The sequence below is a fragment of the Myripristis murdjan genome, chromosome 23 (genome assembly GCF_902150065.1).
Source record: "Myripristis murdjan chromosome 23, fMyrMur1.1, whole genome shotgun sequence".
Taxonomy (NCBI): domain Eukaryota; kingdom Metazoa; phylum Chordata; class Actinopteri; order Holocentriformes; family Holocentridae; genus Myripristis; species Myripristis murdjan.
Window position 1 is genome coordinate 8,360,331 of NC_044002.1, and position 14,502 is coordinate 8,374,832.

Consider the following 14,502-nt stretch of genomic DNA (forward strand, 5'->3'; position numbering starts at 1 on the left):
GCAGTCAGCCAGAGCTGATTGCATCCTCTTTTCTCACAACCACCCCCCACCAACACACACACACACACACACACACACATACAAGTCCATCCTTCTGGCCCAGATTCATTTCTTTTCGATTTACCATTTGTCAAAAAGGGAAACAATCACTCCTCCCATGCCTGCGTGCAGTTAAAGGTTGTTCCATCTCGATTATAGAAAACCAATGACATTGTCATTTGTGCCACAGCTATGATTGCTACTGTATTGGATTGTAGACGCAATGGTAAGTGCAGAGCTGGGGATGTCCCACTGCGTCAAATTAACAGCACAGAAAGATTATGGTGGTATAGTGTGAAGCAGCATTGCTGTAAATCTTCTGCCATATCATAATCTGTCCACCAGCGGCATTATGCTGAAATAATCTGTGCGTGCGAATGCTTCTCATGTTCAAACCTAGCAGTGTTGGTGTTCTCCTCCTGTGCTCTAATCTGCATATGGGGTAGATAGATGGATAAGATGCCCTGACAGCTCACCAAGGATGCCAGAGCTCCCCGTCATTAATTATAGACCCTGGCTGGCAAGAAAACAAAGCGAAGGTATCGAGTATGTCTGTGAAGTAGTACATTACCTTGAATTGTGCGTGTGTCTCAGACTCATTCACCGTGCTCTATCTTAGCACCTGATACCTGATAAAATCCATCTGTCATGGATATAGGTTTCAAGGGTAGGGAGCGATGCCATACAAAAGCATGGTTGAGTCATGAAATAATAAATTAAATAGCCATATTGTGGTTTACAGAGTAGGTATTAGACTTGCATGTAAATGTATACAAGTAGGCCGACGTCAGAGGTGAGGGTCCTCTATTATTGGGCAGTCAATCACCCTAGATCCATCTAAACAAAACAGCTTATGGAGCGCAGTGCAGGCTGCCATCGAAGAATCAGTTGCTGGGCACCGCGAGTGATATCGCTGTTCTTCTTTCCACATTAGGAAAATGAGCTGGCAGGGTAAGTGACAGGACTGCTGTGTGCTAATGCCCCGGCCTGTTTCTGTTTCTATGATAAGGGTCTCGGCATCACCAGTTACGTGTTCCCAACACTAAATGTGGACACGTAAGCTTGTCAGGCTGCTGAAAAAGGTGGCCTTTGCCAGCCACAGTGATAACTGTCTCAAACCAGTCATTAAAGGATAGATTTGGGTTTTTTGAAGTCTGTTCCATTTATTCCAGTTACAAAATTGTTGAGTAGGTCAACTTTTCGCCTTGATCAATCCAATGTGCTGTACTCAACTTTTAGTGCAAAAACCCACTATTCTTTGCAGGCATACCTAATATGGTGCAACAGAAGGTTCATGTTACAAAATGGAGCAGTAGCTTATAGTCACTGTTGCTAAATATCCTCTTGGTTAAGATCATTTTCATGGCAGGGGTTACCTCCAGGTAGGCCGCACTTAGGCCTGCTGGCTGGGGAAGTTGCTACAGTGCCACGCCAATTATCCAATTAGCTGCAATTTCCTATTGCAGTATATTGCCAGTGCATTTCTAAGAAAATTTCTTGTTTTATTGCAATATTGTAATGTCCAATAACTATATGTATAAAAAGAAAAAAGAAAAGAAATCACAACTTTTTGACTCCACCTTCTGAGTCAACTGCGGGGGTCTACGACTGATGAGTCAACTTTCAGGAGGCAGCCTTACTCGACAGACGTGCTCGGGATTCATGCCATGACCATGGTGCAGTTTGCTGACCTCTTGGTCCCACTGCTGCACTTTGAGTACAGTTACTGGTCTGGGTTTGAGCCAGGCGTAAACTGACACCACAGCACCAAGAGGCCCTGTCACTCCAGAGGCAGCTGGTGTAATTACAGAATCCCTCTGCCTTCAGACATAATGTAGACTATGCGCCAATGCAATGTGCATGCACACACAATCTTACACACTTAATCTCCTGAGGCCATGTGATAGTGAGTGCTGACCTTCATTTGTATAGGTAACTTTGTGTAGGCAAACTGGCTCTGGGTAAAAGGGGAAATAAAAAAAGTTCTTCGATTGAATTAAAGAGACAGAGCTTAAATCTTTGAAACCCACGGTTAATATAATTAATTGATTCTAATTAGGCTAGCCCTTTGATGCCCACGGGAAAATATGAAGTGGAAGAGAAAACCTGCCTGGCTGTTTTTGTGTGGTAATGTATCCATGGACAAGGACCCTTCAAAGTGCAGTGTGTGTAATGAACTAGGTTTGTGTCCTCGGTAATATGTTAGCTTACATACTGTAGAAGGGGAGTTGAGTTGGAAGATGCAGGAAATAAAGTTTAATGGTGATGCATCATACTAGAAGTGCATGTGCTGTGTGTTTATATGTCAGGGAGGGGTAGAGACAATGAGGTTTTATTCATGTGATGGCAGTTTGAGTGTTTGAGCTTCTTCAAACGTGTGTGCTTAAAACCAACTCATGGACAAGCGCTCTCATTTCTCTGGCTGTTTTCCCTCCCGCTGTTAGTCATAATGAAGTCCCTCAAGTTTATGATATCTCTTTTTTGCCAGGAGTGAATTCATTATTAATCTAATCTAACGAGCAGGTCATTACCCCACCCTCGTCCACTCCCTCCGGGTAACGGCAAACACAGTGTTGATAGCAGAGAACTCATTTCCTCTACACTCATATCCTGCACTTGAGATTCTCACAGAGATGAGGACCTGTGAACGCTCTAACGGTGTGTTGAGCCTGACAAAGCCATACTTGGCAATGAGGCCAGACGCATCATCATTTACTTCCAGCAGTTTACCGAGCTCATCCAGCCACAGACACTGCCGAGTTCACCTTCCTCTAGATGGATCAGCATGCCTTCCTTTGCTGATTATCATCAGTCTCATTGATGTCTAGACTGATTGTGACGGGGGAATGTCTGAGCCTGTATAAGCACAATGTGCCAGCTCCTGCATTACTGCTGGGTTTCTTCAGGGTACTGGATGAGGTGGGACTTGCTTGGCAATGGGAGCCCACTGCCACTTAAACAGTCTCTTCTGGCCTGTGTTTACCATTTGGACTTGGCCTCACTGATCGAAAGGCTTCCATGTTGGCATTGGCATCTTAAAATGACTTCCTGCAGTGGTTGCAGGCTTGACTGTGCTTTTTTCAGTGTTTTTTCCCACTGCTGGCATTGTGTTATTCAGCAAAAGGGACTGTCTTATCTTTTGAATAGCCTGGCACTGTTATTCAAGTTGACTAATGTTGCCTTAATTATTGGCTGCCTCTTGCAGATCTCGCCCTCTCTCTATTTTTCTATTTCTCCCACACTCACTCCCTCCCTTCCCTCATCTTGGCCAGCTTTTGTCCGTTTATAATAATCTTAGCCAGTGTGCAGCTGTAGTGCTCGGCTCTCCCTGTGTCTCCAGCCGCACTCAACTGACCCGCTAATGGAGGGGTTGTGTGAGGAAAGGCCCAAGGCAGTCGAAAGACTGCAGAGCTGTGGCTTAAAACAACCCACCTCCGACAAACAGCACAGACCTCCTGGGGAGAAAAGCTTTGAGGAAAAGCACTGAAAAACCCTCAGTCAAAGGAAAAAGGAAACACAGAATAAGGCCAGAGAGCAAGAACATTAGAGCACAACAGTAAACCTCTGCAGCTGAGGTATATTCTTATGCCCAAAGCATTTCCAAACTTTTCAAAGTCATTTACTTTGTAAATGACCCACAGTGACTATGGACATGATGTGGTACTTTGTCAAGATGCCATCATAACCTGAGAAGCCAATCCTTTGACGATTTTAATGCCAGGTCATAGATGCCTCTTCATAGATATTGGCACAATTTGGGCTGCACGAAGACAGGTCTGGATGGATCCTTAAGGATTTGATTAGTGGTGAAATTTATATCATGTAGACGCAGAAACTATAACACTGGCTTGAGGAGGTAGGAAGTATACCCAATCTCTTTAAATCACCATCAGTGTTGTTGAGGACTTTATTGCAATTGTTAGTGGTTAATGTCAAGGGAAGGGTAGATAGAGAACCAGCAACAGGAATATACTTACAGACGTAATTCACCCAAAGGCATTAATGTTGATTGTGCCCAGTAAATTTTATAATACAGAGATATTACAAAAAACCTCAAAGATTTTTAAGAGATGTGAGAGTGATTTAAGGATATGTTGGTAAAAATCTAAATATCTAAAGCATACGTTACGTTGTGCCATGTGTCAAGTATGATGATTGGCTCCAGGACCCCCAACTGTCAGATGAATATCGCCTGAGCAACAGGCCCCAAAGAAAGGGAAAATGAAAGTGGAGATAAGGGACAGCCCTGCCAAGAGGTTCTGGAAACTGAGAACCTTGATGATCTAATGTTACCGGTTATCACTACTGCAGAAGGGTTAGCATATAATAGCATTATAATAGAAATAAAGCCTTCACTGAAGCCCATGTGTTGGAACACAGATCGCTACTTATGATCTGTGTTCCATTCCAGCCAGCCAAACACCTTCACAGCATTTAGTGAAACACTTTCACTGGGGTTTTCTGACCTTGAATCTGAATCTATACCATGAAGCAAGCAACAGACAGTATCAGATGCTAATAAACCCAAGTGTTTGGTCATTTTGGACCAGATGAAGCATATAGCTTCCCACCAGGTTGCCAAGACCTTAGTATAGAGTTTAACTTCACAGTTCAGGAGACTTAACCCTCCTATTCTGTTCATTTTGGGCTAACACTCATGGGGTTCCCGGTCACATGTGACCGGTAACATTGTATTTGATTATAAATCCACTATGATACATATTATCACCTAATGTTGTGTTAGATCTTTTTATTAACTTCTGCTCTTGTGAAAATGACAAGTTTTGAACTTCTATTTGCTATGTATGTGCTGTAGGCCTAATTTACCTAAGATCATACCATTCGTTTTTTAGGGAAAAAAACATTATATAGATATTATTTTGACTATAACAAATACTCAGATGAAACATATTGTAGTATTTATCACAGAGTACTTCATTTCAATGTTTTCCAACGACACTGTTTTGAAACCATTTCAATTTTCTAAATAGTGGCAAAAAAATAGCATCTTTTGTGTTCCCGTCAGCATTGACCACTATGATTTAGTTAGTCATCCTCATGACATTTTCACATGGAAGGTGACCTGTAAAGCCTCTGCCTCCTGTAAAGCCTGTACTGGCTCCTCCCCTGCTGGTCACTGTTAGGTCAAAGATGTAATCCAGAGCCTCACAGTATTTATCCTATAGCGCCACCTGACAGGTGTTGGCAGTTCCCGTGGTAGGTTCCCGTGAGTATCTGTGTGTGTCTGTGTGTGTCTGTGTCCATGTGTGTGTGTGTGTCTGTGTGTGTGTGTCTGTGTGTGTGTGTGCCTGCGCAAAGACACCTACATGTTGGGGTGTGGGAAAGAAGTCTGAGAGATACTTTCCTGTGGGGGTTGCCATGGAAGCCAGAAAGGGGTATAAGGTGTGTGTGTGTGTGTGTGTGTGTGTGTGTGCCTGCTCAAAGACACCTACATGTTGGGGTGTGGGAAAGAAGTGTGAGAGATACTTTCCCCTGGGTGTTGCCATGGAAGCCAGAAAGGGGTATAAGGTGTGTGTGTGTGTGTGTGTGTGTGTGTGTGTGTGTGTGTGTGTGTGTGTGTGTGTGTGTGTGGTGTGTGTGTGTGTGTGTGTGTGTGTGTGTGTGTGTGTGTGTGTGTGTGTGTATGTGTGTGTGTGTGCCTGCTCAAAGACACCTACATGTTGGGGTGTGGGAAAGAAGTGTGAGAGATACTTTCCCCTGGGTGTTGCCATGGAAGCCAGAAAGGGGTATAAGGTGTGTGCGTGTGTGTGTGTGTGTGTGTGTGTGTGTGTGTGTGTGTGTGTGTGTGTGTGTGCCTGCTCAAAGACACCTACATGTTGGGGTGTGGGAAAGAAGTGTGAGAGATACTTTCCCCTGGGGGTTGCCATGGAAGCCAGAAAGGGGTATAAGGTGTGTGTGCGTGTGTGTGTGTGCGTGTGTGTGTGTGTATGTGTGTGTTCACACACATCTGTGTCTGCTCAAAGACACCTGCATGTTGGGGTGTGGGAAAGGAGTGTGGGAATGTGTTTAACTCTATTTTATACACTAATTGTAGTCTTACCCATTCATTTCTAATGACCGGTCATTTGTGACCGGGAACACGATGGGTGTATACAAGTTAAATAAAACATTCAAAAATTTATAAAAATTCTCCAAATTTATTTTATGTGTTCAGATGGCATGTGTGAACAAAGTCATGGAACCTCAAGACAAACAGATGAAATTAACTGCATTTTTCGGAGAGAAAACTTGTCCTCCGGTCAGATTTGACCGCGAACACGACAGGAGGGTTAAAGGCCTGTAAGAATCTGAGCAATGAACTGGAGGCTTTTCCTTCTTTCGCAAAAGAGAAATAACAGTAATATTTGAGCTGGTGGAAAAGGAACCTCTACTGATTGATTAAGCATATTCAACAACAGAGGGCCAAGCTGGAGCCAAAAGTAAATGTATTATTCTAGAGGTGATCCTTCCAGGCCTGGATATCTGCCTTTACTCATTGATTTCTAGAGTGTTATGAACCTCTAATGAACAGATGGCCTCTGGGGGCATCTTAGGTAAATATGATTCTGAAAATTCAGCACAGGCCTTGTCATCATGAACGTCTTACTTATATCACTTTTGATAGAATAATTATTTAGCATGCTTTGTTCTAGTGCTGCAATTTCACTTTGCAAAAACAAAATAGTGTTTTGTTTTGTTTTTTACTTTAAAATTTGATGCAAAGAATATTGTTTTATTTCTGATGCATCCTTTGACTGTAATGCATAACACAAATAGGTTGATGTACACAAGACAGCCATATGATCAGACAGTGGAACTGAAATCATTGGTGCTATGGATATCACTGAAAATAGTTTTGGAAACAAAAATATAATCAATTCATGAAAGAGTCTAATGTCGAGCAGAAAAAAATTGAAAACTGCCTGGCAGAATAATTCATCACATTGCAGTTACTTCACAATCATTAGCTAATTTCTGTAGTGCACTGGATGCCGATCTCTGCCCTCTGTTACCACTGTTTAATTAATATCATGAAGCCATACAGCACTGAAATCATCCTCTATCAAAGGCTGATATTCTGAAAGACCTAACAATATGGAGGCTAATGAGTCATAGAAATGCTGGTCAAAAGAATTCGGAGCATATCAAAGCGATTTTAATTCTATTGTAAGCTATTTCATAAAAAGTGATTCAACTATCATCACTTCCTCCTTTGCCCAAGTTAGTTTAACTTAAGTTATGTTTTATGGCTATGAGAACATATTTGCTCTTTTTGGTCCAATAGGAGAAAGCGATCGCATGATAATATTTATTCAGAAACCTATGTGCATCAGCCTCGAGGTAATGTGACTTTTGTATAAATGCAAGGCAAAAGTCCATCCTGTGGTGGAGTGCTTGTTCACTTCTAAGGGGAATTAAGTCCCATAACCTTTCAAATTTGAGTATGACATATTTGCAGAGGAAAAACAGTTTGGTAAGACAAACACACACCGAAATACTCACATAAAAAATGGAGGAAAAATAGTGCCACACTTGGCCTTTGCCACTATACATGGAGCCCCTCAACAATGTCTTGTGTCCTAATGTCACTAATCCTTGGAAAGCAAAACAAAACAGAGACAGCAGCCAGTAAAAGATGAAGTAAACTAAGTAGTAGAGCTACTATTGCCAACGTATGATGTTTAAAAAATAGTAGGCTGCGGTAATAGATGGGCTGGGGGCAAACAAAACAAAAAGATAACAGCATATTATTACTGTTCAGTTTAAGGAAAGAAAAAAACGGGTTAAAAATCGTGACTCATGGTTCCTGTTGGTGTGTTTTGAAGGGTGTGTCTTAGATACAATCTATGAGGAGGCTATGTTCTTTGCAAAAGAAAGTCTTGTATTACACTTGGCCTTGTGCCACTTGTCACTGTGATGGTGCTTCGCCTCTCTCATACAAAGAATAAAAAATTGATCACAAAAGAGGATTTTAATGCTGTCCTTGCTGCCCACTACATTGACCTTTGCTTTCAAGTAGTAATTCAGAGCCCAAAAAGGATTCTTTGTCAGTGGCAACACAACGAGGCTAATGCAGACAGGCATAGTCAAAGCCTTATTCTGCTTATCCTTTGCTGTTTCTATGATCGACATTCATGAGTTCAGGGATTCATCTATGGCAGATTTTTTTTTCCTGTTTTGCAGAGAAAAAATGTCAGATTCATGGAAGTTGAGTTAAGAGAATTAAGACATTGTTGTTTAACATCTTTATATGTAGCGTGACAAAAATGAACAGAAATAATAAACACATTTGTAGCCTCAGGGGAGCAGAGCTGAGAGAGCATCCATGCGTGTCTCGATGTCTGATGCTCCCCTGAATAACTGTTTCCTGTAAACCTGGCGCTTCTTCTGTTTCTCATGCTTGAAATGTTTTGACTGCGGTCCAAAATCATGTTTCAACTTGCACTGCCATTATAGGACCATTTTACTTCGCCCAGATATCCCTGTGGGGTCTCTGTTCAGCAGTGGCAGAAAGTGGTCGCTCCTTAATGTTAAAAGTACAGCTTCTGTGTCCATGTTTGCTTGAAGCAGAACGTGGGCGGACACCGTCAGCCTTGCTGGTAGGCTGAGGAAAGGGTGGGTGGGGCTGTGACTTCAGAAGAATACTCTGGTGTGTGTGAATGTGTGTGTGCGCGTGTCTGAGCATCAGGCACCAGGAGTGTGCGTGTCCACTCCAGCACTTTTCTAGTTGCAGGAACATTCCCTTCATCAGGTGTTAATCCACAGTGACTTCCCGCCCCCACTCCCTGCCCTTGTCCTTGTGTCCTCAGGGAATCTCTCTAATGTGCTCTGAGGCTCAGTGCTGGAATGCCCGGGGCCTTGGTGAACAACCTTGGCTATGACCTCCAGTCCGTGGGTGCACATAGAGGGCAAAACATCTGCAGATGATTCCATATTGGCTGTAACGCAGCTAGGAGAAAAAGACTAGTAAATAAGTAATATCCATAGTTAATGTGTCTAAATCATGCTTAATGGGTATTAGATGAGTTGGACAAATGTGAGACTTGGTGGGCTCTGCTGTGAAATTGCTGATAGCTTTGCTCTTACCTTGGTATTGGAGTCTTTAGTTCAAGCCTAGGCTCTGGTTTCAGCATGTGACGTTTACTGCAGCGCATGAGACAGACTGGTTGGGGGAAATAGTGCATTGGATGGATACACACATCTGCCTCTTCCACTGTTATATTGAATAGTATGTCATGCAGTGTGTGTACATTTTTGAGCATGTGCTGTGCCTCTGTGCTGGATTTTTAGAGAGAGGAGAAGGGAGGGAAAGTAAATACAAGAAGAAATGGGGAGAACAAGGTTGTGTGCACATTGTTTTGTTATCTGGGCCACTGTGGCTCTGGAGGATTTGGTGCCTGTCTTCTGTCCTTCACCAGACACTGCTGGGACTCTGCAGCCCAGGAGGGAAGATGAAATGAAAGAAACGCGGCAGAGAAAAAAAAACACATGTCTTGTCTTGTGTACAAATCATAGCACTACTGAACCACTAAAAGCAGTGTGTTTATGGCTTAATGCTGTGCTGTTGATGCCAAGTGCCAACTTTAACAGCATTTCAGCAGGCTCGTTGGCAAAGACAAGACTGAAGGAGTCATGACACCTGGCATGCTTCTATAATTGGCTACAAAAGAGGACGACGCTAACTGGGGACAGGAAGCTGTCAGCCACTCTTAAAGGCCTGTGATATGTTGGTGCATCGTCGTCGTGGAGACACACAAATGCACAGCAACATTGGCTGTGCATGGCTGCGAGGTTTTAGTCCACACATCAAGTGCAGTGCTTTGGTCTGAGAGACACAGCACTGCAGCAAGCCTTGTTCTGAGTCGTAGGGAAACCGTTGCTGAAGTCACATGATGACATGAAGTGCTTTCCATTTTTTGCATTTAATTTCTCAAGGAAATGATGGGAATGAGTCTTTACCCAAATAAATGTTAAGCCATATACCTCCAGGCAGAAACTCAAAACACAGTATTCTTGCAATTTGTTTAATATTACTGCCATTATCTCAGGGAAACACTTCAGATTCTCTTTGTAAGCATCCAGGGGCTTTGTTTTTCAGAGGGGTGTGCATGATGAACTAGCTGCACACTTATATTTTCCAATATATATGTGGGTCATGTGTACATTTACACTACAGTTTTCTGTTCAAATCTAGGCTTTGAAAGCTCCCATTGTGCTTCCTCTATATTATAAATTCCCACTGTTTCAGTGGGCATTTTTACCTCAGTGGGGTTTTGACAGGCCTCATATGCACGATGCACTCATCCTCAGCTCCACACTGCAGTGCTCCCTGCCCGCATGCCTGGTTGTGACTCATCTCTGGGGTCGTGGCATCTCCTCCCCCCTGGGAAACCGCCGTCCTCCAAGACCTTGGGAGGAGATGACGAACAGGGGAGATTTTAAATAGCTCATTACATTTAACTACAACAACCAACAAACACACCAGCTACAACAAGTACAACAGTCACACACATGAATTTTAAGCCCTGCAGAGACACATGTTCATGTACATTCACTTGATTCACAGACGCCTAAAATGCATTTAGACCAATAGTGCCAGACAGTCAAGGGGAAATCACTGAGTTAACAGGAAAATGAGGTGTGCCTACTCAGCAAAATGTACGGTATGTGGGAATGACTGCTGTTCTTTCCAGGCAGTCGGCAAGGAGTTCATGAACACTGGGAAGAGTCCAGCACCATGGTGATTAACCATACTGAGCCTCCTGAATGCCAGCAGGCATTACCTTACATCTCTGTTGTAATCAGGACTCCCCCACCCCCCCATGGGACATGCTTAAGGCTTCACCACTAAAGCAGCAGACACAGCGCCAGATGTATTTTAATGAGTTGGCCCAAATAAACGGACACAGTCCATTACACCAATGCCATTAGAATAGAAATTGATCCAATTAAGTCCTAATAGAAGGAAAAGGGAAGGGGAGACTGGACATCCAGTAACACATCAAAATTCATCGGCAGAGTGAAGCAGAGGGCAAGTCTGGGTCATTTTATCTTAGGTAAATATGTCTTTTTTGTAGAGTGAGCCAGGTGCCAGCCATTGTGTAGAATCATTGTTCACTTTGTCTTTGTTTCTATGGGTAGAGATTGTTGTGTAAATGCTGCAGCTTTTCTGAGGCTACTAGGTAACGTGGGTTTGGATCAGTCCCAATGTAAATCTCATCAAGCAGTGATAACCCCGAGTTTGACATGCCAAGCCACGTTCTGAGAAACCCCCCCTTGCACACAGCTAAGACCTTGTGCACAACAGTAGAGATTACACAAACAAAAAAAACCTATGCAGTAATGGCTGGGATGTCATGCAATGTCTCCAAAACAAGGCTAAAGTGTTTCTAATCCTCTGGTTTTATCTTTGTGAACAGCACAATGGAATGAAATGATGGGAATCAGAGTTGTACATGCTGTGCTGTTGTGGTTTGAGATGTCTGCCTGAGAGAGGCAGAGACTGGGGCAACAGGGTCACAGTGTCCCACCTCAGAGGTTTTTCTGTGTGTGTGTTTACCCCTGTGGTTGGCTCAGAAGCTGTGGGTTCAGTGATTACTCATATCTTTCTTTCTCATTCTCTCTCCACAACGGCTGCGATTCCATAAAACGCTATAAATTCAGATTGCAAGTGAATAATTAAATGATGCAAAAAATCAAGATGTTTTCCTGTAACATCTGTTTAACCAAATATAAATGTGGCCTGCTTTGGGGACAAATGATATCTATCCTGCTATGTTATCATTATCTAGGGGTGGAACGGTTCACAAAATTCACAGTTTGGTTTGTGTCACGGTTTTGGTGTCACAGTTTTTGGTTCAGTATGTTTTTTTGTACAGCAGGAGGTGAGGCTCTTGTTCTTTTTTACCCGTGATGTCTTCGCAAATGCGTCATCATATTGGAAGTGTTGCTCTTAGCATAAGCCACACATGTCGCACAGTGCACTCGCAGTTTTATTTATCACTTTTTTTCCTCTCATTGTCATAGGTAACAGTAAATCTGTAATGCTCCCAAACAGCAGACCGAAACAATCCATCCCCATCATTATCTGTCGTTTGCTACAGGCAGCCATTAGTCTGCTAGCTGTATGGCTGTGCCTAGTTGTGCAAAAATGGACAGAACCCTGCTCCCTGTCGTATCGCCATTGTGTTCTTTTCATATATGAAACAAAGGAATGTGTCGATTTCTTCACCTGTACCTGTTGACATTACACCATCCCCCATAACAGCAGCTCTGTCTGAGGTCAAGTCAAAGAGCGACCACTCATATGATTAAATCCTAAGAGCATGTCCTTATTTTATTCAGCAAATGCATTTCCGTCACTGAGTATTACATTTCTTCTTAGCGAATTCAAAGCTTATCCACTTCAAGTGAGTGTGTAAAGTCTCAAGTAACATTTTGGGGATTTTATTTGACATTTGCTGTTTCCATCAAGCATTTTTTGTTCAATACAGCAAGAGTGCATAAAAAAAGGGTCGATGGAAACACAGTTGCCCACACACATCTCCAGTTCAGAGCTGAAACTGACTGACTGTTTAATCTGAAATTTTAACAGTGCTAGTTTAATTGAGCTGGAGGCCTGTCATTGTAGCTTGCACCCCCTGCTCTTCCCAGGAGCAAAGACCTTGGCTTGGTCAGCCTGGCGCTGTACACGCCTGTGCACCCAGCCATCACCAGACACACAAACACACAGGTGCACAGACACACATGTCTAATTGCCCCTGAACAATGACCCATCTCTGGTATGAATATTCATCTCCTTTGCATACTCGTTTCCTGGTTCTTCCATCGCTGCGAAGGTCAGAACAGAGGCAACATTTTGTATTTGTTGGTGTGTGTGTTTAAAGTTTGCCAGAATATGCCTGGCTGGAGCAATTAAAGGCTGTGCCGTGTACCTTCTCTCATAACTTCTCCTTGTAACCTTGTCATCACATAAGTGTGATTCACAGCCCAGTTTCGGCCTCCCCTGCACCGCCTCTCCGCTTAGACTCACTATGGATTCATACAAGTTACATAAGCCTCACAAGTGCTTCCTGATAACAGTCCCTAAACTATGTGGCTGCCAGCCGTCATATTCATAGCCTCTTTCCTCTCCCTCCCTCTCTCTGCAGAAGCCGTCTGGTGAAGGCCAGGACCTTGACAAGTTGGGAAAGCAGACAGCAGACAGACAAAGCAGACTGACTAGTGTGTGCGGTGACATAGTGGGCAGCAGCATGGCATCGATAGCAGACTACTACGCTGGCAAGAGCGTGCTGATCACGGGAGCCACAGGCTTCATGGGCAAGGTGCTGGTGGAGAAGCTGCTGAGGTCCTGCCCTGAGGTCAAAGCCCTCTACATCCTGGTCAGACCCAAAGCTGGCCAGTCCATGCAGCAGAGGGTCAGCGACATGATGAAGTGCAAGGTAAGAGACAAATATGCACTTTTGGTGATTTACATCTGTTTGGATGTACTGTGTGTGGGGTAATTGCTTCTGAGCTTAAGTGTCCTCATTTCTGAGTTTCTTTCTCTGCAACACCAGCAGCGCCAGTGGTCTTGCTTTACTTTTGAAACACTATTCTCCGTAAGCAGGCAAAAGAGGGCAATGAGGAAAGCGTTACGTCAGCAGAAAGTGGCAAACCTGCTTCTGTTAAACCATTACAACAGCAAATTTAAGGTAGTAAGCCCAGGTGTTGGGTATTTTCATACTCTGACCAAAGGGGTGTTCATTCATTCAAATTATCATTCAAAAGACATGTTGCGCAAATGAGTATATGGCTCTAAATGCATGTTACACAGCAGCAAAAATTTGCCTTTGAATTACAGTAGCAGTAGCTGTTGCCATGGTGAAATGAACTTGCTGACTCCAGACTCCAATTGCCCATCAATAAAATTTGGGAGAGAGAAAAAAAAATGGTTTAACCAAGAACACTAAATAAGGGAGACTGAATGTGAGATTATCCTGATGAAATGTTGGAATGAAAATTAGAGGATGGATAGACAGAGATGGGGAAGATTACAGGTGGTGGGGAAAGGGCTAGCATGAAGGAGATGGTCAAGGGAAAGCAGAAGAATTAGGGACAGTGAGGAGATGAGAAAAAGGGCATGGGTTGGAGAGATGGAGCAAAAAAGGTTGGGGTAGAAAGGCAGGAGGCGGAGTAGGATAAGGCAAAGTCAGAGCACAGACAGAGTAAGATTTTGGGAGGGGGGGGGTGGGAGGCGCTCTAAATATATGGTGTCAACTATATTGGGCAGAGCAGTACAGTAAAGCATGACTCAGCAAAGCTCCAAACTGTGTTGGGCTTAATGAGGACTGAAGGATTGACACGGGATATGTATTGATGTGCTCAGAAGCATTTGCTGCAGGCCTGTGGCTCTATACTGTTTGGGTGTTACTGGCCTCAAACTGTCAGCATACCCAATAAAATCACGCTTACACTGTGTTA

At 43.4% G+C, this 14,502-nt stretch overlaps 1 protein-coding gene across 1 annotated transcript in view; it reads left to right on the plus strand.

Annotated features, from left to right (window-relative positions):
- The window catches only part of LOC115355096 (fatty acyl-CoA reductase 1), a 52,608-nt gene that overhangs the window by 10,091 nt on the left and 28,015 nt on the right, over positions 1 to 14,502 (plus strand). The window contains exon 2 of the mRNA XM_030045754.1: positions 13,191 to 13,481. Within this exon, the coding sequence (XP_029901614.1) occupies positions 13,191 to 13,481 (291 nt within the window). The remainder of the gene's footprint in view (positions 1 to 13,190; positions 13,482 to 14,502) is intronic.